The sequence below is a fragment of the Pleurodeles waltl genome, chromosome 5 (assembly GCF_031143425.1).
Source record: "Pleurodeles waltl isolate 20211129_DDA chromosome 5, aPleWal1.hap1.20221129, whole genome shotgun sequence".
NCBI classification, from domain to species: domain Eukaryota; kingdom Metazoa; phylum Chordata; class Amphibia; order Caudata; family Salamandridae; genus Pleurodeles; species Pleurodeles waltl.
The window spans coordinates 1,862,570,121-1,862,594,601 of record NC_090444.1 but is presented as its reverse complement, the minus strand read 5'-3'; the positions used below and the strand labels follow the sequence as shown (position 1 = coordinate 1,862,594,601).

General features: G+C 43.4%; 1 protein-coding gene across 1 annotated transcript in view; it reads left to right on the top strand.

The window, feature by feature from the left end:
• The window catches only part of LOC138296893 (solute carrier family 22 member 7-like), a 178,281-nt gene extending 155,382 nt beyond the window's left edge, over positions 1-22,899 (top strand). Inside the window, exons 9-11 of the mRNA XM_069236388.1 lie at positions 2,288-2,396; positions 18,520-18,726; positions 22,471-22,899. Coding sequence (XP_069092489.1) covers positions 2,288-2,396; positions 18,520-18,726; positions 22,471-22,543 — 389 coding nt within the window. The 3' untranslated portion in view covers positions 22,544-22,899. The remainder of the gene's footprint in view (positions 1-2,287; positions 2,397-18,519; positions 18,727-22,470) is intronic.
• Positions 22,900-24,481: the final 1,582 nt, after the last annotated feature.

Sequence of the window (24,481 nt, the reverse complement as noted above, 5' to 3'; positions counted from 1 at the left end):
GGGCAATAAATAGATTTAAAACTGAAGACAATTCAATCCTCAAACCCTCCAACAAAGGAGCACATGGGTTAGTAGTACAAATTCATAGTGTCTGGAGGAAGTTATGTACCAGTTGCAGGATCGAGAATATTATAAATGTGTTATTTTTCGAAGGTATAAACAAGTTATCGAAGATTATCACACTCAGGTATTGGAATAGGTTAAACCGGCTTACTATAACCACAAAAAGATAATGGCAAACTGAGGCTTTAAAGAGGGATGCATGCTGACACCTTTGCTTTTTAACCTTTAAAAATGCCGTTAAGGTCGAAGGTACTCCACCCCAAAGGCTAACGCAGTATGCTGATGATAAGATTATTCACGCCCACCCTGCCACAGGTCTTCATAACTCCTTATCAGCCCTTGACAAATTTAACGAGGGCTATAATTAAACAATCAATGCTAGGCAATCAACTGTTTTAGTAGTTAGCAACAAACAGTAACAAACTGGTGAAAAGGTAATACTTTTGATTGAGAAGCAACTAAAGTATTGTTACTCAGGGATATGGATCACTGCAGATGCCGAGGCCAATGTTGGGCTGTCCGGCCGAGGCCAGTTCCGGGCTGACTGTCGGAAACGTTGTAATACGATGTTTCTGCTGGTGAGCCGGGTGGAAATATAGTTATACAGCTGGGGGTGAGGCCACCGGTATGACATCAGCCTCACCCCTGCAAGTTTGGCGGGCCGACGGTCAGAACGCCAAATTTATAATGAGGCCTTTAGACTTTAGGTCTAAACTTTGAGTTTTGGTCTAAGTTTACATTTGTGATTTAAGCCCTCTTTCTTAAAGATTGCAGGAATTACAAAACTGTTCACATGTTAATGGAGATAAGTTTTCTACTAATAAAGTTTGTATATTCTTATATGTCAGGGCGTCTTTTATGAGGGGTTTCTCATTTTAGCATATGTTGCACTTTTCTGATTGTGCACTGTCTCTGTTGTTTTTTTGAGAATGATACATGGTAAAATTGATTTTTACAGAATTATGTATTATATAATTTTAACGAATTTCTCAATAAAATCATTTTAAATTCATATTCAGGTATTTGAGTGATACAGCTGAAGTCAAAGGGAACATGAATCAGTAGTCGAGGAAGGGCCATCCTACTTTTCCCAGATTTGCTTCTTCATACCCAAGTTTCGTAAGAATGCCATTAGGCCACCAGGGTGTTCCATACGCTCTTCGATACATAGTTAACTGGAAGCCACATTTGAGAGTAGATCATTTTTTACAACCACATGTATGATCACTGTGGTCAAATTTACAAAACAGCACAGATTTTCTTTTGACAATACAACACATTTCTTGGCTTGATGAATACATTACGATTACTCTGTATATTTCTTCACATCTGCATCAGGTACACACATAGGACATTAGTGCATAACTGTTTTTTTTTAGATCAAGACCCGTTCACTACACAAGAACAATACTTTTTGTTTCAAGATACTCTACTGCCAGATCTGTGGCACGTCCATGGGTACCAGACTAGTTTCAAATTATGTGAACTTGTTGATGGACTGGTGGAAGGAGCAACTGGTATGGTCAGATACAAATACAAGATGCATGGAATATGCAGTTACATGGCATCATTTTATGGGGAATTCATTTATTGTGGGTCCCATAAGTAAAGTACTGGGAAAATAATTCATATGAATTTTGAATTTCAACCATTTGAATCTCAAATCTACGAGCAATACTGATAAAGAAGCTGCTATAAAATGTTGTAGTTACATATATATATATAGTGTTAGGTACTAATAATGTATGTTTAGTTGGAAATATAGCCATAGCTCTCTGTGGCACTATGTTAATGTTGATTCTGTGCTGAGAATATTTTCGTACCCAGGGCTAACAATCACCTATGTTCATAAACTTTCTTCTAGGTTTGTAGCCAAAGTCCAGAAAATTTTGCTATGTCTAAAGTAATGTGGTTTCCAAGAATTGTGTCCGAGGAGGTTACAGTCATGTTCCAATCATGCAATGCTTCTTCAGTCATGTTCATAACATGCAATGTCCCTTTCAGTCTTGTTCCCTTCACGCAGTGTCCCTTCCAGTCTTGTTTTGCCGGTCTTCTCTCAGTATATGGGAGGATTTTTTTTCTTTCACCACATAACTTTGTAATTATGATTTAACTCAGTTTCCGATCAACACATCAATAATTCTTGCCTCTTCTATTTCTTGTGCACTCTCTCACTGGCTCCTTCTGTCTCTTTCTCTCTCTCCTTTGTATTTACAATCTCCAGCTCAAGGGGTTCTGCGAACAATAATCGCCATTATTGGGAAAGGTTTCTCTGAAGCCTCCTTCACATCTGTCATGCTGTACACTGCAGAGCTCTACCCTACCGTCCTCAGGTAAGCACCACTGTGTTCACGATGGATGTTATGTTAAAAGGGCAAAGACTTCTACTGTGTCATTTGCCTCACAGGTTGTAACTGAGTGAGATTAGAGCTAGTCTCACGCCCCCAATCTTATAGGGCTTTTATTCAATAATGCACATGGCAGGAATGGAGGAATTATCCTGCCATCCCCCCAGCTTCTCCAAGATAGTGGTCGTCAATACCCCTGGACTCTTTGAAAGTGAATGTTTGAAAATGTATTTACTGAACCAGCTCCTCATTCCACACATTATCACTCACAATACCTTAGTGAGAGCACCAACACTTTCAAACTCTGTATTCCACAGTTCACCCAAAGGTTAACATGCCTTTCCAGACTGATAGGGCACCTCTGAGATGACATTTGCATTTTTTTAGCTACAAAAAGATTTAATAGAGACTCACTTAAGTGGTGAACCATTGAATACAGTATCACTTTTGTATATGTACAAACATCTGGATGCTAAACTTAATGGATGGTGTTGTGCAGTACTGAGGTGCTCTCAGAGGGGGGAGGCAGTTCAATGCTGGAGATACTGTCCTTGATGCAGAGGGCAAGGTTCCATTTCAAAGGCTTCCGTCTGGCATGATGTAGAAAAAACACACACCTGTGACAATGAGAAGAACATGGGTAATATGGTTAACAGCTGATGGTACAATAAGGGGTCTGTTATGAAATACAATAAACACATCACTCCAGCTGCCATGAGTGTTACCTGCCTCAGATGCATTCATAGTGCCCCTGATGTCATAGTAAATGGACTGCAAGGCCCAGTTCATACTTATCACTAAACTCAAAGGTTCATTGAACATTAATGATCTGTTATAGAACAATAACATAGACTCTGTATAGACACTAATACAAGTGACTTTTCTGATCAACAGCCTGTTGAAAAACAACCATCAGCATCCAAGAAGAAGCAAGTGGATCTGTTTTGAACCAGCTAGCTTTTATGTCTCCACATGCCCTTCCAGTTACTGTGGACAGCTTAAAACTAGGGCAGGAGAGGGCAGTTCCACCCCTCACCTCCGCACAACACCCATAAGCATAGCCATACCCCTGCTACCCTTTTCCCACCCTCCTTGGAAGGGTGACGCCTGAGGAGGAGGAATGGTATATTTAAGAGTAGCTAGCTTCCACCAAGGGCTACATTTGCAAGAATGTTTCCACAAGGGCGGTACGTACAACTGGTTTAATAATTTTCAAGATGGAGAGTAGATGGGGGAGAGGCCCCCGAACAAAACTATAATGAACATGAGCAGTGCTTTAGTGCTTGGGAAAAGGTGAATCCCCAGCAGTCACCCATTTTCTCTTATCAGGAGATGGCAGAATAAAGATTGGGTTTTAACCACTTCAGCATGTGTCTGGTCATCTCATCCAGGGCACACATATGGAACTAGGGATGGGATTGAATATCAAAAACCCCCATCCGCAATGTTGGGCCTCAGGAAATGTTATTTTTTCACAGTTGATGCATGAGATTGGCAACTTTCAGGTGAGCTGTGGATTCTGAAGGACTGGTGAAGGGCAACATTTTGGAGGTAGCAGGAGTCTCTTGATGTCCTTTGGAAGAACAGAAGTCCCACAGGCTTGTCTATCAGATAAGCTAGACTTGCTATAATATTTGTGGCTGCTGCTCAAAAGGCAGAATATAGGACAGTGCTTGGCATCCTTGCCCCCTGTTGGATTTGACTCTAGTTTAAACAAATGAAAAAACGACTGGGAGCACTCTAAGTGCAGTATCAACCCTGGGCCTTAGGTGGTATCAGAGTCCTGGAGCAAGCCCTTTAAATGTTGTCCTGTAAACAAGGGTCGATACACCAACATTTTGTGTAGCGTACCATGTTCTTAAAGAGGTAACAAACAGATTGTTATTGAGGAAGAGCCTGTCTTTAGGTTTGGTGCTGCAATGCGGATTACCTTCAAACTCCCTAGTGGGTACTTCCAGATTGTAGTTGTTACAAATACCAGGTGAAAATACCATTATTTCTAATTAGGTTTTTATTACAGAAAGGGATTGATACATCAAAAGAGTGCAATCATGTTCCTGATAGCTGTTACAGTGCCAGTTCAAAAGACAGGATTCTTCGCCAGCATAGGGTTATCTCCTAATTTCAGCTAATGAAGGCCCCTGCAAAATTACATTGACTTATTCACAAGGTCAAACTATGTGTTCACTAGCTACATAACATAAGTGTCTACAGGCTCAGCTGTGTCAAAAATATTGTGAAGTCAAGAATATTGTGGGACAGAATATAATTTGTTATATGTGTTTCATATCATTTTTAATACACTTTAATATTAAATTGTTTTAAATACTTTGCTGTTTTATTACTTTTTGTGTTATGTTATTATTTTAATGTTTATTATCTTGTAGTACAGCTTATTTTATTTTATATTTTATTTGAATTTAATTGTTGATGGGTTTTGGGTTTCTCAGGCAGTAGAGTGGCAAGCCTTTACTTTATGTACTTTATAATTGTATATTTTTTATTTACTTTCTAATTTTAATTTGTTAATTTTCATAATTAACTATGTAAATTCTTTTATGTATACATTATTTGTTATGCAATTTGAAAAAACAATTGGTAATTCATTCTTTTATTTGTTAATTGGTTATTTCGAATATTGATTATGTAAAGTATTTCATTGCTTAATGCATACTATTCATTTTTTCTAGCATTTCTATTTTCTGTGGGTATACTACTTTTTTATGCTTTTAAATTGTAGTTTAACTGTAATATTATTTTATTTATGATCTAAAGTTGTAATGTTGTAATCCTATTTCATTATTCGTATACATTATATAAAATTAGAAATATTATGTGTTTTCAATATATCCATTGGAATATAGTTTATGTTTATTTTCTTTTATCTATATTTAGTTTGTTATTTTAAGCCTTCCAAAGTCCAACACTTTACCTACAGTAATTACACAGGAGTGTGAATAATAAATCTGACCCCTCCAAAGTCCAACACTTTCCCTGCTGTTGATAGCGTTGGAGTGGAAATAGTGAATATAACTGCTTTAGGTCTAGTTATTTTTAGATATGATTTGATTTTTTATTTTTTTTTAGCATATAGGATCTGATTATGAGGTTGTTGGTCCCGTGACCGCCATGTTTACGGTCCGACCACCAACAGTCTAGCCGAGCAGACCGCCATGTTACGAGTTCGGCGGTCGTACAAACAGATTACCGCCAGTGATCCGCCGGCACCACCAGGTGGCACAGACTGCCGCAGTGCAAAGGCCGGCGGAGACAGTGTTGCTGCCAGGCCACTTACGAGGTCGCACACCGCAAATGTGACCGTGGCGGTCCAACCTCCTTGCACAAAATGACCGAAACAGGGGTGGGGCCATCTGGGACACACAGGGAAGAATACCAAAACCATTTGTACTGCATATTTAAATAATGGGGAACGGAAAGTCAACAAAGCACATAAAACTCCCAATGCATGGGACGTACCTCTACAGGGACCATTTACAAGGGACACCCACCTAAATGGAGATATGCACAGGCAAATGCAAACAAAGCTAGCACGATTCAACACATGCCATGTCTGCACATACAAAACTCAAGATGACACACATTTCATGAATACATAAGCCAGATCAGGGGGACAAGTCACATTGGACATCACAATAAGAAATACTAACCATACCAAACAGTGCACAATGCCATGAAACCGCCATTGCATTCACACACACATACAGATACACACAACATATACCCTTCTCCTGGGGGACAACAGCATGCACGCAAACGTACATACTGCTTACAGCAGCAACTGGAGCAGCAAGCAGGCTGAAACCCACACCTGCAGGCACACAACCAAAGGCACTCAGGGACAACAGAAAGCTAGAAAGGAATTGCAGGACAAAGGGGTACCCAAAACAAAACAACTAATGGGTTTATTTATATGAACAAGTAAGACTGTCCAAAGGCCATTTGCCAGTCCATGATTTTTTGCCAATGAGGGCACACTGTTGTGCCCTAACTTGACTCCTGACTGCCATGTAACCTCCACAGGAAAGGGCATCAAGGGGGCAGGCAGGCACCTCAGGTATTATTGGGGAGGTGGGGATGGGATTTGGGAGGGGGTGGTTTGGGCTCAGGAGGGGTAGTCTTCTTCTTGGGAGGGGCTACTTGCAGGGGGGGCAGGGGAGGCCTTGGAGGTGGAAGGGATAGACTGGGAGCTGGGTGGGGCCCTTCTGGGTGTGGTTCGGGAGGAAAACAGGGGTAAGGCCAAGGTCACACAGGAACAGTTTTTTGGAAACGTGGGTATGGTCATCAGAAGGGGGACGGGATTTGGAGGTTGAGGGAGTGGTTGTATGCTGTGTAGATGTGGATGTGTTGGGTGCATGCTTATGCAAGGTATGTTTGTCTGTTGGGTAGGTGAGTGAGGACGTTTATGTGTCTTGGACTTGGGGGTTAAGGTGCTGGAGAATGCCATGGTGGGTGGATGGCTGGCTGTCTTTGGGGTGTTGACTGCAGAGGTATGGTGGATGTATTGTATGTACATGTATCAGTAGTTGTGGTGTCTGCGGGTGTGGTGCTTGTGGTGGATGTCTGAGGGTCTGCTGGGGTGGTGTCTGCAGGTAGGATGGGTGTGGTGGCTGTGTCCGTGATGGTTGCAGTCATGTCTATATGTAGGATTGATGTAATGTGCATGATTCTGGGGTGTCGGAGCCAGTTGTGAGTGTTGGTGTGTCTGTGGGTGGATGTTGTTTGTCTGCGTGCCTGTGTTTCTTGTGGTGCTTGTGTTTGTGTGTGCTACGTTTGTCTGTTGAGGTTGATGCGTCTGTTTGTGTGCTTTGGGTAGGTAGGGGAAAGGGGGATTTGTATTGGGAAGAGGAAGGTTGAGGGGGGACGGAAGTTGGGGGGTGACTGGCTGCCGTCAGTGTGGAACCCAGAGCCTGAAAAGATCTCTGTAGGCCAGACATTGCACCATGAATGCCTTCCAGGAAGTCTGTTGTAGCTGAGTTGCTAGTCACTGGAAGGGATTCACAATGGCAGTCTAACCCACAGAGATCATTCTCAGGAGGTCAATAGCCTCCTCACTGAGGGCAGCAGGGATAACAGGGGCTGGGGATCAGGTGCCTGCAGCAAAGGAGACACCCATCCTCTTGGGTGAGCGGGCACTGCCAACTGGGTAGGGAGCAATAGGGAGGGCAGTGATAGAACGGGGGTGATGGACAAGGATGGTACTGGGGGGGTCCCCATTGGGTCCACCACCACTAGGGAGTGGCCACTGGATGAGGAATCCGATGAGGAGGATGTAGATCCTGTCTCCCCTGTGGCACTCCCCTCTCCCTCTAGGCCACTGGGTCACTCTCTCGTGACCCTAGGTCTCGTGGCCAGATGCGCCCTTATGCGGCTGTGCCCCATATCCTTTACCTGCCTGTGCTGATGCTGCAAAAAGAATTAAGAATCAGGAATAAGGTCATAACGTATACATGATAACACCTCAATCACAACTCTGATTGACAAACAATACCATCATGTCAAGTAGGCTCCATAAAATTATTTCACCAAAGTGGCACTTTTATGTGCCATACCATATGCATGCATGCCATCTGGACTTACAAAAGTTACCCACAGGCTAATCAGGATCCTAGGCAACTGCATGTGTATGGCTGAAGTCTTGCAACCACAATGACCATACAACAACTAGGTGACCTCTCCATCCTCATAGATGTGCCACCTGCAGCAGACCTCAGTTCAATTGTAGCCAACAGTACAACCCCTTGGTAAAGTAACTCCCCATATTTCCCATACAAGTTTATGCACAGATCTATTATGCACATACACAACATACCAACAATTTGAGATGATGCCAATGAAATCCAGCTATCGCAGATGCAAAGGTGAAATATCCTGGAGTAGTTGTCATGGAAATACCCATGTCACAATGGACACATTTCAACAAAGTACAGCTCACAAATTGACACCTGTCTCAATAGAGTCAAGGAGGTAGTATCAATGTCACTCAGGTAGGCCTCACATGTGTAATTTAAAGGAACAACATTGACGTCAGGCCCAATATGTCAAGGTGAGATGTCTCCAGAATACACACAACAATGAATCAGTCAGCCCCAGGATATTCACCACTAATGTCTGACACCCATTACAATAACATAATCTGAGTGTCTGTGGTACACAACTGTACCTTGCATGTTGGAGAGACAAAGACCTTGCAAGGAAAAATAGAAGGACCCCAACCTGTTGTCCAATGAGAAGCAACATCACTATCCACATCTCAGACATGCCAACCCTGGTATCTGGCTACGTATGAATGCCTGAACCCAAGCGCGTGATTTCAACATCATCACAAGTCACTCCATGATGCATGACAACAGTCAAGGAACAATCCTCAATCATTCAACATGTGCAGTGCACCTTTCCACAAGATGCCACATCAAGGGCAGAGATAAACACAGAGCGGTTCCACAATCTGGGCCTAAATGTCATGCCCCTCATTGCTATTGCATTCCTAAAAGACAAAGGGGGTCATTCCGACCCTGGCGGGCGGCGGAAGCCGCCCGCCTGGCGGCAACCGCCAGAAGACCGTACCGCGGTCAAATGACTGTGGCTGTCATTCTGACTTTCCCGCTGGGCCGGCGGGCGACCGCCAGAAGGCCGCCCGCCGGCCCAGCGGGAAAGCCCCTTCAACAATGAAGCCGGCTCCGAATGGAGCCGGCGGAGTTGAAGGGGTGCGACGGGTGCAGTGGCACCCGTCGCGATTTTCAGTGTCTGCTAGGCAGACACTGAAAATCATTATGGGGCCCTGTTAGGGGGCCCCACGACACCCGTTCCCGCCATCCTGTTCCTGGCGGTTTTTACCGCCAGGACCAGGATGGCAGGAAGGGGGTCGGAATCCCCATGGCGGCGCTGCTTGCAGCGCCGCCGTGGAGGATTCTCTGGGGCAGGGGAAAACCGGCGGGAAACCGCCAGTTCCCCTTTTCTGACCGCGGCTTTACCGCCGCGGTCAGAATTGCCCCTGAAGCACCGCCAGCCTGTTGGCGGTGATTTCTCCGTCCCCGGCCCTGGCGGTCCATGACCGCCGGGGTCGGAATGACCCCCAAAATGTCATACTATGACGCATGAAGGTATCTGTCAGACAATAAACAATGCTGATACACTCCTGTCTGTGGCACGACATGAAATTGATCAGCATTGTAAATGTCTTATTCCACTATCAGTTTTCCATGCACATATATGTGAGGGAATACAGACATCATCCCATCAACATGCGTAGAACATGCATTACATTGTAGAATAAGAATGTTTCCTAAAGAGTAAAGGACATATGCTGACATGAAGGCACAAAGAATGTTGGCTACAGTCATGGGACACAATTCTTCTCAATGGACATTCCCCATTTGCCAAGGGAATGCCGTTTGCTACATCTGACAACCATTAACCATGTAAGCCATGTCACATCTATGCTGGGCACAAACACATCACAGACTGCAGTGAGGCACCAGCACACATCATACACTTAAGAAAACATGCTTCTGGGTGGCAGATGTCTGCATACACGTATGCCCAGCCACATGGCAGAGGACAGTGATCCATAACCCACTTACCTTTTGACTTTCAGGGGAAGTGATCTGTGGGTCAGAAATTACACCCACTACAACAATAAAAAGTACATGAAAGATTACTGTACACAGCTATTTGTGGTCCCTGCAGAGAATTTTGTTTGAGGATTCTCTCCAGGTTAGTACCAGATCCCAGGTTCAGAAGGCAAGGTAGACCAGTTAGATACACATGACATGTCAAGACTAACAGTCTCCCATCTACTGTGTGAAACATGGCTCATCCCTAATTGTCAGGGGGAGCAGTCAGTATCCCACTCACTCACCTGACAAAGGGACAGGCAGGAATTTGCTGTCTACTCACCCCCTTGTGGCTGCTGTGCTGCCCTCAAATGCCCATCCAGCTCAAGGTAGGCCACCACCAGAATGCAGGCCATTAGGTGGGTCATTGTCCGACGGGTACCTCGCCACATTGGGAGGACAGCCCCAGCTGGGCCTCTGCGGTCTTCCGGGCCCAGCATCTCAGGACCTCCCACCTCTTTCTGCAGTGGGCGCTTCACCGGCTATGGACCCAAGGGGTCTGCACCTTCTTGGCAATGGCTCTGTAAATCCTTTTCTTCTGAAGGGCATTGACCTGCATGGATGGAGAAAAAAAAGACAATAAATTATGTCCACATGTCCCATCCAAAATGGCTGAGTAACATACATGTCAGTAAACAGAGCTATGAATATTCGTTGTTGCCCAAACTGCCCAAGTGTGCCACATACCAGCCACTTAGTACAGGCACGTGACTACAAATACTTCCCATTCTGCAGACCTATCCACCACCCTGCTCAGGCCCTCCACTCACTAGGTAGGCCAACTGACATCCTGTAGTGCATGCTCTAACAATCTGACTGATAGCTGGGGGACCATGGGACACATCACACCTTTGTGGCTTCTGAATGGTACACTCCTCAGGCATGAATGCATCAATACAATCACACTCTGTGAGAATGATTCCATGCACACAATTCCTCCTGGCCTTAGCAATCCTGTCACTGCGCACTGATGGTATCCTCTCAGGTGAGTACGGTTCAAAGGCTGAGTAGAGGGAGAAGGGCCATTGGAGCAGAGGATACTGTGGTGGCTGAGTAGTGTGACAGTAGCATGTCTCCTGGCCTTAGCATTCCTGTCAGTGCCTGTCCTACCCACACAGTATACAGATGTCATTCTCTCACGTGTGTGCGTTCCAATGTGGAGGTGACAATCAAGGTAATTTCAGGTAGGGTACACTGTTCAGGTTTTTGTAATGGTGGAACAGTGCCTGGTGGGAATTGTAGTGCTGTCAATCCTTGTACTATCCACACTAGATGGTGGGATTATGCTAAGCATGTGAATCTACAGCACTACATGCCATGAACAGATGCTTACTGGGTAAATAACATTTTCCGTATCTGTGAATGTCTATGTTAAAGCCACACATTCTCATCTTTGTAAAGGTCATTTCACAATTGCATGTGAACTGAGAGGGACATCAAGTAACGGCTTGATGTGATGCAGCCTTATTAAGGACTTTTTAAACAGGTGCCTTAGACTCCAGAGGGACATCTAGTAATTACTTGAGGGGCTGCAGCATTGTTACAGACTTCATGTTCCTGCTTCTGACTCATGAGGGACAACTAGTAACGACTTGAGCCTTGCAGCCATGCAAAGAAATAGATCCACTGACTTTGACAATGCTTGTTTCCTATTGGAACATTTCACATGTACGGCATCATAAAATTTTTCACTAAAGATACCCAGGACAAATCTTTTTTCCTTGTATATGTTTGAGTTCTAACTGTCCCTTTGGTGTGTGATCTACCATGCAATCAGTAAATGGTTTGTTCTGTTAGGATAAATACCCCTCTTCCCAGCTTTAAGAAACAGGTAGAAGGCAGATTTTTTTCCAGGTTTCCTTTAGTGCCTGGTGGTCAATGATTTCTATGTTGGCATTTTTGGGGGAACAGATGTGAAACATGGGTGAATCAACAAAACTCTAAGGCCCATATTTATACTCAGTTTGCACTGAATTAGTGTCATTTATTTTTACATTAATTCAGCACAAACCTAACTCCATATTTATACTTTGGCGCTAGTCACGTCTAGCGCCAACGTTATGGAGTTAGCGTTATTTTCTGGATGTGAAAATCTACCTTGCGTCAATGAGATGCAAGGTAGGCGTTCCCGTCCAGAAAAGTACGATATGGCCTTTGCGCCATATTTATCCCCGTGCTAAAATCCAGCACGGAGGATGGGGGCCTTAAATAATGGCGCTATGCTTGCTTAGCGCCATTATTTAATGCCTGGGTATGGGCAGGCGTAAGGGGACCTGTAGGCATATATCCATGGTCAGAGACCATGGAAAGTGCCCATGGGTAACCTTCCCAGGCCCCAGGGATACCCCCACACACACCCACCCACACCAGAGGGACACCACAGGATGGGGGACCCATCCCAGGTAAGTCCCGGTAAGTATATGTTTTTTTTCTATTACTCCGCTCGAGGGTCCTGAATTGGGGCCCCCTGCACGCCACTGGCGCCAATGGCCATGCCCATGGGACAATCGTCCGCTGGGCATGGCCATTGGGGTGATGGGCATGGCTCATGTCTTTACTAAGACAGGAGCCATGTCCATGGGGATGTGCGCTAGAAAATGGCACAACACTGCTTAGAGGCAATTTTTCTGCCTCTAAACAGTGTCGCACCAGAATTTGGCGCACAAGCCCCAGTTTCCCTATGTCTCCCACGCCCTGTTAGCGTCCTTTCCAAGGATGCTAACAGGGCATTAGCATCGGCTGGCGCCATTCCATAAATATGGTGCCCGGCCGGCATGTTGGAATGGCGCTACCCTGCGCTATACATTTTCACACAAAACTGTGGTAACGCAGTTTTGCGTTAAAAAGTATAAATCTGGCCCTAAGTTTCTGAAAAATGGCCAAAAGTCTAAATTCACGAAGGCTTTCTTTGAGTAGATTTCCATTTTTTGCCAATAAACTAAGCTTTGAAATGAGAAAATGATTTATTTAAATGGGACAGATGACAAATTGGTGAGCACCTTTACATTGGTACCTTAGTGTATTGACGTTCAAGCTATAAATGACAGATACCATTATACCCACCATACCTGTTTGATTACAGAGGTATCTGGCATTAGTAGTTTGTACAAAAGTCTGTGATACCAAGAGCAAACAACTTCCCTGTGCCTCATCGCAGAAATACATGGCATGTGTAGTTTCTACAAAAATCTGTGCTACTGAGAGTAAATGACCTCCCTATGTCTTGCTCTGATTTTTTTCATCACTTAACAATCAAAAATCAAATCAAACAGAAACTGAGTACGAAGGAAAGCTATAGATTTTGTAAATTAAACAAATGAACTCCGAAGCTGAGTTTAAGGGGAAGGGCCAATTATACGCTTCTCTGTTTTGGTTTACTCTTAAAACCAAATGAGTGTGAGGGCGCTTTATCAAAAGGTCATTTTTGTGGAGATTCACTCACAATAGGAAGCCAAGAATGTTATGCACAATCAGAAATGCACAAAAGTGCAGTCATGTCAAGAGGTCAGAGATTCTGAGAAAAAGTAGACATTTGTGATGGGAGATGGGCTATAGTATTTGCGTCTTGAAACATGTTTAGTAGCCCCTCAAAATAGAAAGTAAAAAGAATTGTGAAAATCAGTAACTAACAGCAAAGGGTCTAGCATCCTGCATTCCCTTACCTGGCCCATTAAAAAAAGAGCTCACATATGAGGGATGGGCCTAACACATGGGACATGAACTGGCGAGCACCACAAGCTTGTCAGCGGAGTCATATCCTGAAAGGGTAGACTCATGCAATGATCGAGTGGCTGCAGTGTCCATGACATGTTCGGGTGGCACCTATGGAACCCTAGTAAACCCATACATTTTTTAAACTTATAGCCATAGGGTCTGTATACCTCCCAAGACCTATTTTGTCCAAGAATCCCTTGTAAAGGTAAAGCTTTCACCACAAAAACAATTTCCCTGGTATTTTTGGTGAAAAGCAAAACTTCTAACATCCACCTCCAACAGGACCTAAGATGTGCGGAGAGTGGAGCCCTAAACTCAACTTGTCGCGAGCAGGCAGCATCCACCCTGCTCCAAATCAGCCATATTGGGCTCTTTTATGGGTGCACCCAGCAGCCAGTTGTGGCAGCTAGAAACAGCTGCCCCCGCTGAGCGGAATCAAAGACAACTTGCCAGTTCCCGCAAGCACCCTGTACGGTGCTGACTGGGGAGCCGGCTGGGGACGCAGGGCTGTGTGTCTCCCCTTGCAGCCCACTGTATAGTAGTTTGTGGGTACCTCGGGAGGGCACTGGGGCAACAAGTAGAGGGACTGGCTTAGGGGTCCACTGGGCCCTTAAGGCTCAGGGAGGAGGGCCACATGCTCCCTCCCCTATTTTATTAAAAAAGGCCCAGGTGTATGGGGTCCCTGAGGTCCCATGTCACTCAGGGAAGGGTGGCCATGTGCCCCCTCTGCTTATACTTTTTTTTTTTAAAGGTCAGTGGATGGGGTCTCTGGGGCCTCTTATGGATCGAGGAGGGGAGCATGCACCCTCCCCCCTTTGTTTTTTTGAAAAGATAAGGAATGGAGTCCCTGGAACTCCCCTTATAAAACATGATACGTGGGTGTCCAGGGTGGGCACAAGGACACCCATAGTAAATATTTAAAAAAATAAAAAGTGAATCATAAAGGAGCGGTAGGCTGCTCATTTATTATTCACTGCGCCTTTCACGGAGTGTCCCATAATGCCCGGCAAGGGCTTTGTTTTTAATATTGTTTTGAGCTTGGTGGTGCCCCTACCACCGGGCCTCTTGCTTAATGTTGTTGGGGGCTCCAGGGAGTTCAGTAGCCCCCAGTACCATTAAAAAAAACAGTGAATCTCCTGAGTCAATAACTCGATAACCTGAGGATAACTTACCACATTTTTTAACTATCTCCTAGCTGTAGCTCTGTGTTCTTCACCTGGTTTGCAAGACCCTCTTGTGGTTGCTTTTAAGCTTGCATTTTCTGGGCTGCAAAAATGTTAAAGAAAAACTCAAATGCATTTTTTTTTTATTTAAAAAAAATATATATATATATGCCTCTGACTGTTTTGACATTTTCACCCACAAAATGTAATAATAAAACTATGTAAAAAGAGTTACTAAGTTTTTTGTAAATGTATTACTCTTTTTTATAATAAACAATATTAATAAACATTGCATGATCTGAGTTATATTAATTTACATGTAATTAAAAATATTGGTGATTTTTGTAGAAAGATTATACATCTGCTTCATATATATTGATATTCTCACCATTTATAAAGCCAATAGGCCCAATTTTTTTTTTTTTTTTTGCAGAAGGCTGTGGCGTGGGATTGTCTGCTCGCAGGAGTTGGTCGCCCCGCCACATACGGCCCAAGGCCATGTGCATCAAAGGGGTTAGCTGCCAGCGGAGAGGGGGTTGGTCGCCCCCGGTACATACGGCCAAAGGCCATGTGCTTTGGGGGGGTTTGGGGGTCCTTGTGTATGGTAAAAAAAAACATTACTTTTTTTTTTTTTTTAAACCCTAGAAGGTCACTGAAAAACACAAAGGCTAATGTGAATTTATAGTTAGGCGAAAATTTCATTGACAACGTAATGTTTTAAAATCTAAAATCCACAGAAATTCACCAGTTACAGTTATAGTTAATTCTAGTAACTATAACTCATGCCGTAAGGTAATTATAACACACACTCTTGCCAATTTCAGCTAATTATCCAACATATTACACAAGTCATGACATGTTTTATGACACCATTGATAACATCACTACAACATTTGAAAGTACATCATTGATAACAAAACGTGCATAGCGGGGAGGTGAGTTATAGTTACTTTAGGGCACGAGTTATAGTTACTGGAGATAACAATAACTGGTGACGTATACTTTTTTTAGTTTAAAACATTACAGTGTGTAGGATTAGCATAGTGCCATGCACACCAAGCTTAGAAAAGTGTTTTGCTCTCATTAGAGCTCATGAGAGAGACCTACCTTTGCCCAGACACAAGGTTGCACCCAGTATTAGGCAATACCCTGCTTGCATTCATTCCAGGTTGGTGTGGATGTTATTTCACCATTACAAAGCTGTAATGCTGTACCTCGAGTAGTAAAAGGCTTTTGTAATTTATCATCTGCGAGTGGATAGCATTGTGCTAATCCGATGCCTAAAGACTTTTTTGCAAAAATGTTGAAAGACTTTGGCCCAGATTTACAGAAGTTTCACACAATGCAATGCAGCACCCAAAAATTCAGAGCTGCATTGCATTAAAGGAATAAACAGATATATAGGCACTGTCCTTCCCGCTCCCTAGCGCTGGAGCAGAATCATGCTGCTGAGCGCCCCGCACACACTTTTGTGCTATAGTGGAAGGGTGTGTGCATGAGTGTAGCATAGGTTTTGTACTAGAAGGGTTCCCTTCCAGCACAAAATACTATGCTTAGACTAACTTTAAAATGTTTCCCACGTTGGGTGTGTGCTGTACAGTACAGCCCACATGCAAAGTGGGCAGCGTTAAGAGAAATAAAAGCATTTCACCTGTTCAACACCTGCTTCAAAGCAGCATTATCTTTTGGTGCAAAAATCTGGACCTGATTTAGAATTTGGTGGAAAGGGCTACTCCATCACAAATGTGACCGATATGCCGTCCGCCGTATTACGATCCCACTAGATCTTATGGAAATTGTAACATGGTGGACGGAATATCTGTCACGCTTGTGATGGAGTAACCCGTCCACCAAACTGTAAGTCAGGCCCTCTGTCTACTAATGATAGTAGATTGGGTTTTACGTTACAAAGCGTGGGTGGTTGCATGGGAACACCTATGTACACCCATGTAACTCCCTCTTGACGCTGACTAACACAAAGCAGTCATTCACGTTGCTTTTTGATACTTCAAAGCAACTTTCCAGTGCAAAATAAGTTTTGTTAAATAACAAAAAAAAAAACATTTAGTGTTGGTTTGCATAGCTTTTGTGACGCAAATACAGCGCAAAATCTTTGTAAATCTGTGAGAAATCCATTTAATATTCCACTATGGGTTAAATGTTGCTTATTTCATTAATCCTTCTCTCAATTAGTAAAGGGCATGCAAGATGGTTGCTTGTCTTCCTACAGCTACCTACAACTTGTGTTACACAATGGCTCCATCATGTCCCTCCCTGCTCCTATCCATATGTATCCTGTCCTCCGCTTTGACATTGCACGACTGGTTATTTGAAAGGATGTGCCTTACCCTTGTTACACCAGATCCTAGTAGACAAACATCTGTTAATAAACTCCAGAGCCTTAACCATTTCTGCTCTCCACATTTTACTCCAGCATATTGCGACAAATGCAATATATGGCTTATCACCCGAAAAGATATGATAGTGCTTGAAAAATGTGTGCCATGACTGTGAGGCATTAGAAATGGCGGGAAGAGTACTGCTAATGAGCACTGATTACTACAAACAACTATTCGGAAGCGACTGGAAGACAACTGAGCCCCTCACATGGCTCACGGGGTATTCCATAATTTGGATGACAATTTTTGTTTGTCACAACAGTGATGGATAGCCCGTCCGTCGAAATATAAATTCCACAGGACATAATAGGATTTATATTTCAGAGGACAGGCTATCCAACACCATTGTGACGGACTAACTTGTCCGTCGAAATCTATATCAGACTCTTAGGGGCATAATCATACTTTTTTTTCGCCACATTTGCAACATTTTACAAAATGTACAAAATATAATTGCGGCGCAAAAAACTTATAAATATGGCCTTTAGTCTGAATACGCACAGGCTGTTTAATACAATATTGCAACCAGTGATACAAGGCCTGACAGATATTGAGAATAGTCCATAGTCCACTGAGAGCACAGACACTGAGAGCTCTGGACTTCTATTGATGGGTCTGGTTTGGGAAGGTAGGCTGGTCTCTACTCTAAGATAAAGAATTGGGGAATCCATAAATTTCCTTCTATGTTCTGCCGGGACGTGTGTGTAAAAGGGGGCTATTGGTGGCGAAGGAGGTGGGGTGTTTGCCAAGTTCATGGATGCTCCATAGCATTTTGTGTGTTGCTCAATAAACATTGTTTTTGTACTATGGACCTGATTTAGAGTTTGGCAGATGAGGTGACTGTGTCACAAACGTAACAGATATCCCGTCTACCGTATTACGATTTCCATAGAATATAACGGAATTGTAATACGGCAGACAGAACATCCGTCACGTTTGTGTCAGAGTGACCCCATCTGCTAAACTATAAATCAGGTCCTAAAACTATGTATCATGGAGATAAGTGTGACCTTCTTGCAATCCAAAGACCCTTTCTTATTTGTGTTTTTGTGCAAGGTCTGCAAAAGGAATGTTTAGGAGGAGGTATCCATCTTTAGGAACACAAAACTCAAATGGTGGTGATCACATCCAAGTGCATACATGTGAGAGCTGCAGTGGCAGACTGTGCTTCAGGCTTTCTTTCACTGTCTCCTTCCAGGCAGAACGGCATCGGGTATAACTCATTCCTTGCCCGCATCGGTGTATCCCTGGCTCCCTTGATCCTGCTGTTGGATGACACATGGATGCTCCTGCCGCAGATCATCTACTGCTCCGTGGCCATCATCTCCGGCTTGGTGGCTTTTTCCCTCCCTGAGACGCTTAACGTGCGACTCCCTGACACAGTGAAGGATATCGAGGAGACCGGGTGAGGCATACCACACCACTCTATGTGAAACAATATCTAAAGGTGTTACATCTACAGGGATCTATAGAGAGGATTCAGAAATACCAAGCAAGCTTCACTCAGTGCACCTACTGAGCTTGGATAACTATCCTAAGTGTTTGTTTTCCTCTGTCTCCCATCAGCCTCTCCTTTCCTGCCTCTAATCTCATGACAGGATGTAGCAGGGGACTAACTTGTTCTTGTTGTTCTGATATTTAGCAGTTTAAACAAATGCAACAAATGTTTTTTCAAAGGGTTGAAGCATCTCCGTTGATACTCATGAGCACTAGACTTTCACACTCACACACAGGAGCCCACAATGTTTTAATAAAACATACATTTGTTTCACTTTTCCTTAAAAAAGCATTTTCTTCTCATTAAAACGCAAAATAATTTAGCAACCTATTAGAAGGCCATATTGGCCAGTTTATTTTCTTGTACCAAATAACTAATTTAAAACCAAAAAAGTGACCAGGAGAACTAGGTGACAAGAAAAAAAAACCTCTTTCTCAAACCTTTTATTTTTAAAGGGAAAGAGCAGGGAAATGCAGCCATACAAGGCTGTAAAATGACACTGCAGCTTTAAGGAATCCAAATCCCCCGTTTCCCACATGCTCTTCCAGTGACAGTTGCTCCACTTCTTTCTTATGGCTTCTGGCAACACTGAGCTTGGCTGGTTTTTTCCCACAGGAAAAAATAACCTCACTCTTCGAGGAAGTAGGCACAGCATCTTCCAGTTCACCAAAATCCTAGAGCGCCCACATAGTTTGCACGGGTCTTCAGGGCATTCCTCCCAAGGAGGCCTTTATCAGATCAGAAAAGCCATAGACCCTAGAACTGAAGGTGCTGCTTGTACCACCACAAGGCAGCCTGTAGGGATCCTCTGAGAAGGGTTTACCCTAAAGGGTGGACCCTTGAGCTGGCAGAGGGAATACTGCCCCCTTAAAATGCAGCAATCTGTAACAATGATGTCCAAGTGGAATGTGAAAGTACAAGCCTCTTAGGTCTAGAGTGAGACAATGGCTATCATTTTACCATGTATGTCTTATTCCGAAGTTCTTGAGACACTCAAAGTCTAGAGGGGTTGATTTACCTTCTTGCTCACTATAAAGCCGCACACTCCTTGTCTGTGCTTGAGGAGTTTCATTTTTTCCTTGTCATGTTTTTAGCTTTCCAGGTCTGAAAAGCACCAACCAATGCATCATTATTGAATGGACTGGACCCCCTCACCCCAGACCAAAGCCTCTGGGACCCACTTTTCTTTTGCATTTTCCTTCCAGAAAGTAGGATCATCCTGCACGCTAGTTCGCACAAAAGTTTCAGCCGGGAGGGTCACTGCTTTCAATGTTCTGGTCCATCTGAGTCCAGAATGGCAACAGCAGCTCCCATTTCTCTACCTCTGTTCCTCTGACGAGCAGTATCTGATAGCACATCTGTCTTTCAGGGTGTTGAGTCCAACGAAAACCTATAAGAGGGAAGTGTCTGAGAGGCCTTACTCCCTGCCAGCCCTCTGCTCGATCGCCTTAATAAAAGAGTAACGTCTTCTGTGCCTAGCACCAACGTATTACACAACCTCATCCATAAGGGGACAAAATGAAATTGCACACAGTAATGGTAGGTTTGCGATGCATGACTACATCTCTGGAATCAAGAATGTCTCCTAAAAACCACCCTGTAAACCACTTGTCTGGCCAACTAATCAGCTGTGTTCACAGCGAGTCGATTGAGACGATTGATCCTTCAATGATGAGGGCTTCTAACTCTACTCTGTCACCATCCTGTGCAGTAAAAAGCTCCTGCCATCTGCTTCTTTAAAATCTAGTAAGAAAAGTGCCACAGAAAGACTCTGTTCTAGAAATGCAACCTTTTGAGGCAGAATATCCACCAGGAGAGTGACAGTACCCCAATTTCCTGAACATCTTTTGGAATTGGATTACATCTTCAGAGAATGAACTGGTGGATAGGCTAGAGCAGAGGGTGCCTTAAGTAAAGGATGGAGCTGGACATACTGAGATGGCCTGGTACAAAAGCCCTTCAACCATAGGTACCCAGCCTGTGGCGAAAGCTTGGGTGTCACATAAACACTCCTGGAGTTTTGTCATATTTTCCTGCCTCTGGGTTAAAGATCAGCAAATAAGAGGGTGAAATAAGGGAAATCTTTAGTTGGAAAGGATATCTTCTTAGAAGCATGTCCAAAATTCTACCAGTTATCTTCTTCAACCCCGTGTGCTAGTAGATGGTGCATCTGCATCATTAAAGGCCGAAGATGGTCATGCTTGTGACGATCCTTATACTCGTGATCTTGTCACCTGACGCAGCCTGCGCATCTCTCCGGAGATGAAACCTCTCCCTTGGTGCTGAAGCACTCAACATTGTCAATTGCAGTACTCATGACATAAATGCCCCACTTGGTGCTGATGGATCAGTTGACTCCACAGTGTCCCAAGGTCCAAAGACGACCACTTATTGGAAGAATCGAGACTGGTGAAAGGGGCAGTGTGCACCTTTTTGAAGTCTGTGCCATTGCACCCAATGGGAAGTCTTTCCTTGACGCCTTCTTTTGGTGAAGTATTTTTAGGCCAAGTATTGACCCTAGAAGGACTGGATTAGACAGGGAGTAGTTTTAAGTGTCCCTTCCTGATATCCCGTAGTCTCATTTGTAGGAAAATCCTTAATGCTGAAATGGCATAGTTGGGAGGGATGCAAACACTGGGAGGGAGCAGGACATTGGGAGGGAGCAGGGCTTGGGAGGGAGGCAGGACAAGCACGTGAACTCCAATCCTTAGCTTAAATCTTGCCATTGCACTGGCTGCAGCACTTAAATCAGCCCATTCAACTACAGGAGAGAAGGGAATTGTCGGGTTTACCTCACACAAACATGGGAAAACAAGAGACCTCAAAACACCTTTTACATGTTGTGGGGAATGAGGGTCGCTCTGGTTGATAAAAAGGATAGCGTGAAAACACAAAGGTCTTCCTGGACCCTCGTCTGTCAAGTTCAAACATGTAATGGGGGTAGGATGAAGGTCACTCACCGTGGGAAGTGTTTTAAAGGCGCATGAACTGTCATTCTGATGAACTTTTTCTCAGTGTTAAATTTTAAATATTGTGTTTAAATTTGAAGCTAGAAAAATGGTTTCTATTTCAAGTAAAAATGTGTTTTTCTGAAGTTCCTTCTCATGGCTGGGAATTATTGTAAGATTATGTGTTGTTACAGAAACAAGCTTAATTATCAAGATGTGTTCAAGATTTCTGTCAGCTGTGTAAGCCATCACCTTTATCACCCCTCCATGACAACAGACAGGGAACTCCAGATATTCTAGAATGGAATACACCTGGTCCTCTTACAAGCCCTTTGTCTCACCACCAGACAGATATGTTGGCTTTCACCAAAACAGTGGAAAGATTATGCAGAAGATCTACTTCTCAGAAGAGTGTAACTATGTTGGTGCACCACTCTCCCAGACAAGAAAGTGTAAGCCGGGTGTTTCTGAAGTTCTGATAGAAGTAATGTGTGCTAGTCCAGACACCAGCTCAGTACCCCCAGCCATAGTGTCTGCCATTCAAGCTTAGTTTTATCACTCAAAGTATGTGAACATAGGATGACAGGATGTATCATCAATCTATTCCAGTTATCAGACAGTGATGCCTATTGAACATCAAGGACACATTCTGAACAGGAAGGTTGATTGCTGTTTTCTCATTGGCTTCTATTGTTTTCTACAGCAAACTGGAGCCCAGGCAGCCCGAGGGGGATCCCAAAGACCATGTACCACTGAAGGTTCTGGAGACGACCTAACAACACCGCGGGATGGTTCTGTACGAACTGTGGTCCTGGGCTGAGAGGACCACAAGAACACACTCACATTCACGAGGACAACATACCCTAAGGGTTGCACACTCTGCTGCTCAACTCGGGTAACTCAAGAAACGTCAAACACACAAATCTTGGGCCCTGAGCTCATTGGTCAGTTTTGTTTCTGAATCTGCTGCCAGCAGAATTATCGGCAACAATATTTTGTTAAAGATGCAGTTCTCACTACAAACAACCATTGTCTTCCAAAGTGGATAGAGAGTCCATGATGTTGTCTCAGAAGTTCTCTTTTTAGAATTTCATTTTATCTTCCTTAAGTAAATTTGATGCAGTCACCCACAGACTTCATTTCGATTCATGTTATTTCACTAGCTGTGCGGTGCCAGGACAGGATTCAATAATGGTTTACTCTCCTGTATTTTTTCTTTGTACCATTTTTCGCAAACGACAGTATTATGACTCCTTTTCAGGGTACCAAAACAGACACATCTCCTCCCTTCGGAAGGCACTTCATTGGCTCGGTGCACAGCATAACTTAGTTTAAGGCACTATGCTTGGTTTATCAAGGAACTGAGGAAATGTGCCCTTTGTAGCTCCAAAAAAGCGTGCAGTAGTATGTTCCAGATCTTTGGTCAGCATTGGACAATACCTTGAGAATCCTTCAGTTGAAACTTGCCCGTTATGGCGGACGCTGTTTCAGCTATCTTGCAGCTAAGCTTGGAATATTCCACCTTGCACTATGAAGAGAATAAAGTCATATGTCACCTTCAGAAAATTTAAAAAAAGTTCTATGTCAATTACCCTTTAAGCAGTGATTAGATACTAAAGACTTTTTTAGCTCCAGGAAGCCCTTATCAGGCAACAGGCAGCAGATGACATAAAACATTATTACATAACTTACATGACAGGTTACTGCTATGTCTCTCTTGCTTGGTTCTATTCATTACTTTAATTTAATTCTTCCTTATAGGTTACACTTAGGTGTTACTGATTTCAGTTTCTATTTGCTGTGAATTCCAGTGTTTCACGGTGATTTTCTGTGTTTAATCATTTTGATCTGCACAAAACCACAGGGGTAATGTTTCTCCAGGGCTTACAGAGAAGTCTACTTGTATTTCCTCCTTTTCCTGGTTCACTGCTTCCTTAAATTATTTCTCACGTCTTCCTTAAATTTGCTCTTCCAAGTAACTTTCATAATCTCACCTCCCTGCCTCTCAAAATTCCTTTCTAGCAGCCCAGTCCCACTCATGTCAAGGATGCGCATGTATGAATATGTTTGAACTCATTAAGATGTCATTATTGCAGATAAAAGGTTATTCATAAGCATTTAACACAGTTCCCTACGCAGTTCTTCAGACAAATGGTAAAGATCTGCTGAATTTTTTTTTTTTTTTGTTTTTTACTCAGGACTTTACATACATATATACAATGAAAAAAACAAAGTTTACAGGTATGTTACAGCTAGGTTTTGAATTTAGTTGTTCAAGACCATAGAGATGCACTGCTAATTACCCCAGATATTACAGCACTCATGACAACTTCTATAATGTCATTAAAAATATAAAGAAAGATCAGCAGTCAAATTATTGAAGAAATAACTGTGCATGGCGAGGGTGCAAGTTATAGTTACTTGAAATTAATCTAACTATACCTGCTGAATTTCTCTGGTTTTGTACGAGTAAATTCAGAACCTAACCATAACCTCCCTGTAACCTTTGTTTTTTTTCAGTGAATTTCTATGATTTTTTTTACCACAAAGTATTTTTAATTAGTATACGTTCATCCAACAACCGCCTGGCCTGCAGCCATGCTCTGCTTCCAGCTCCCTATAATCACCCAACTCCACGCCATGCACGGTCAAAAGGTCTACCTCTCTGGGTGTGAGAATGTCTGTCTGAGTGTGAGTGGGTGTGGGAGGGACTG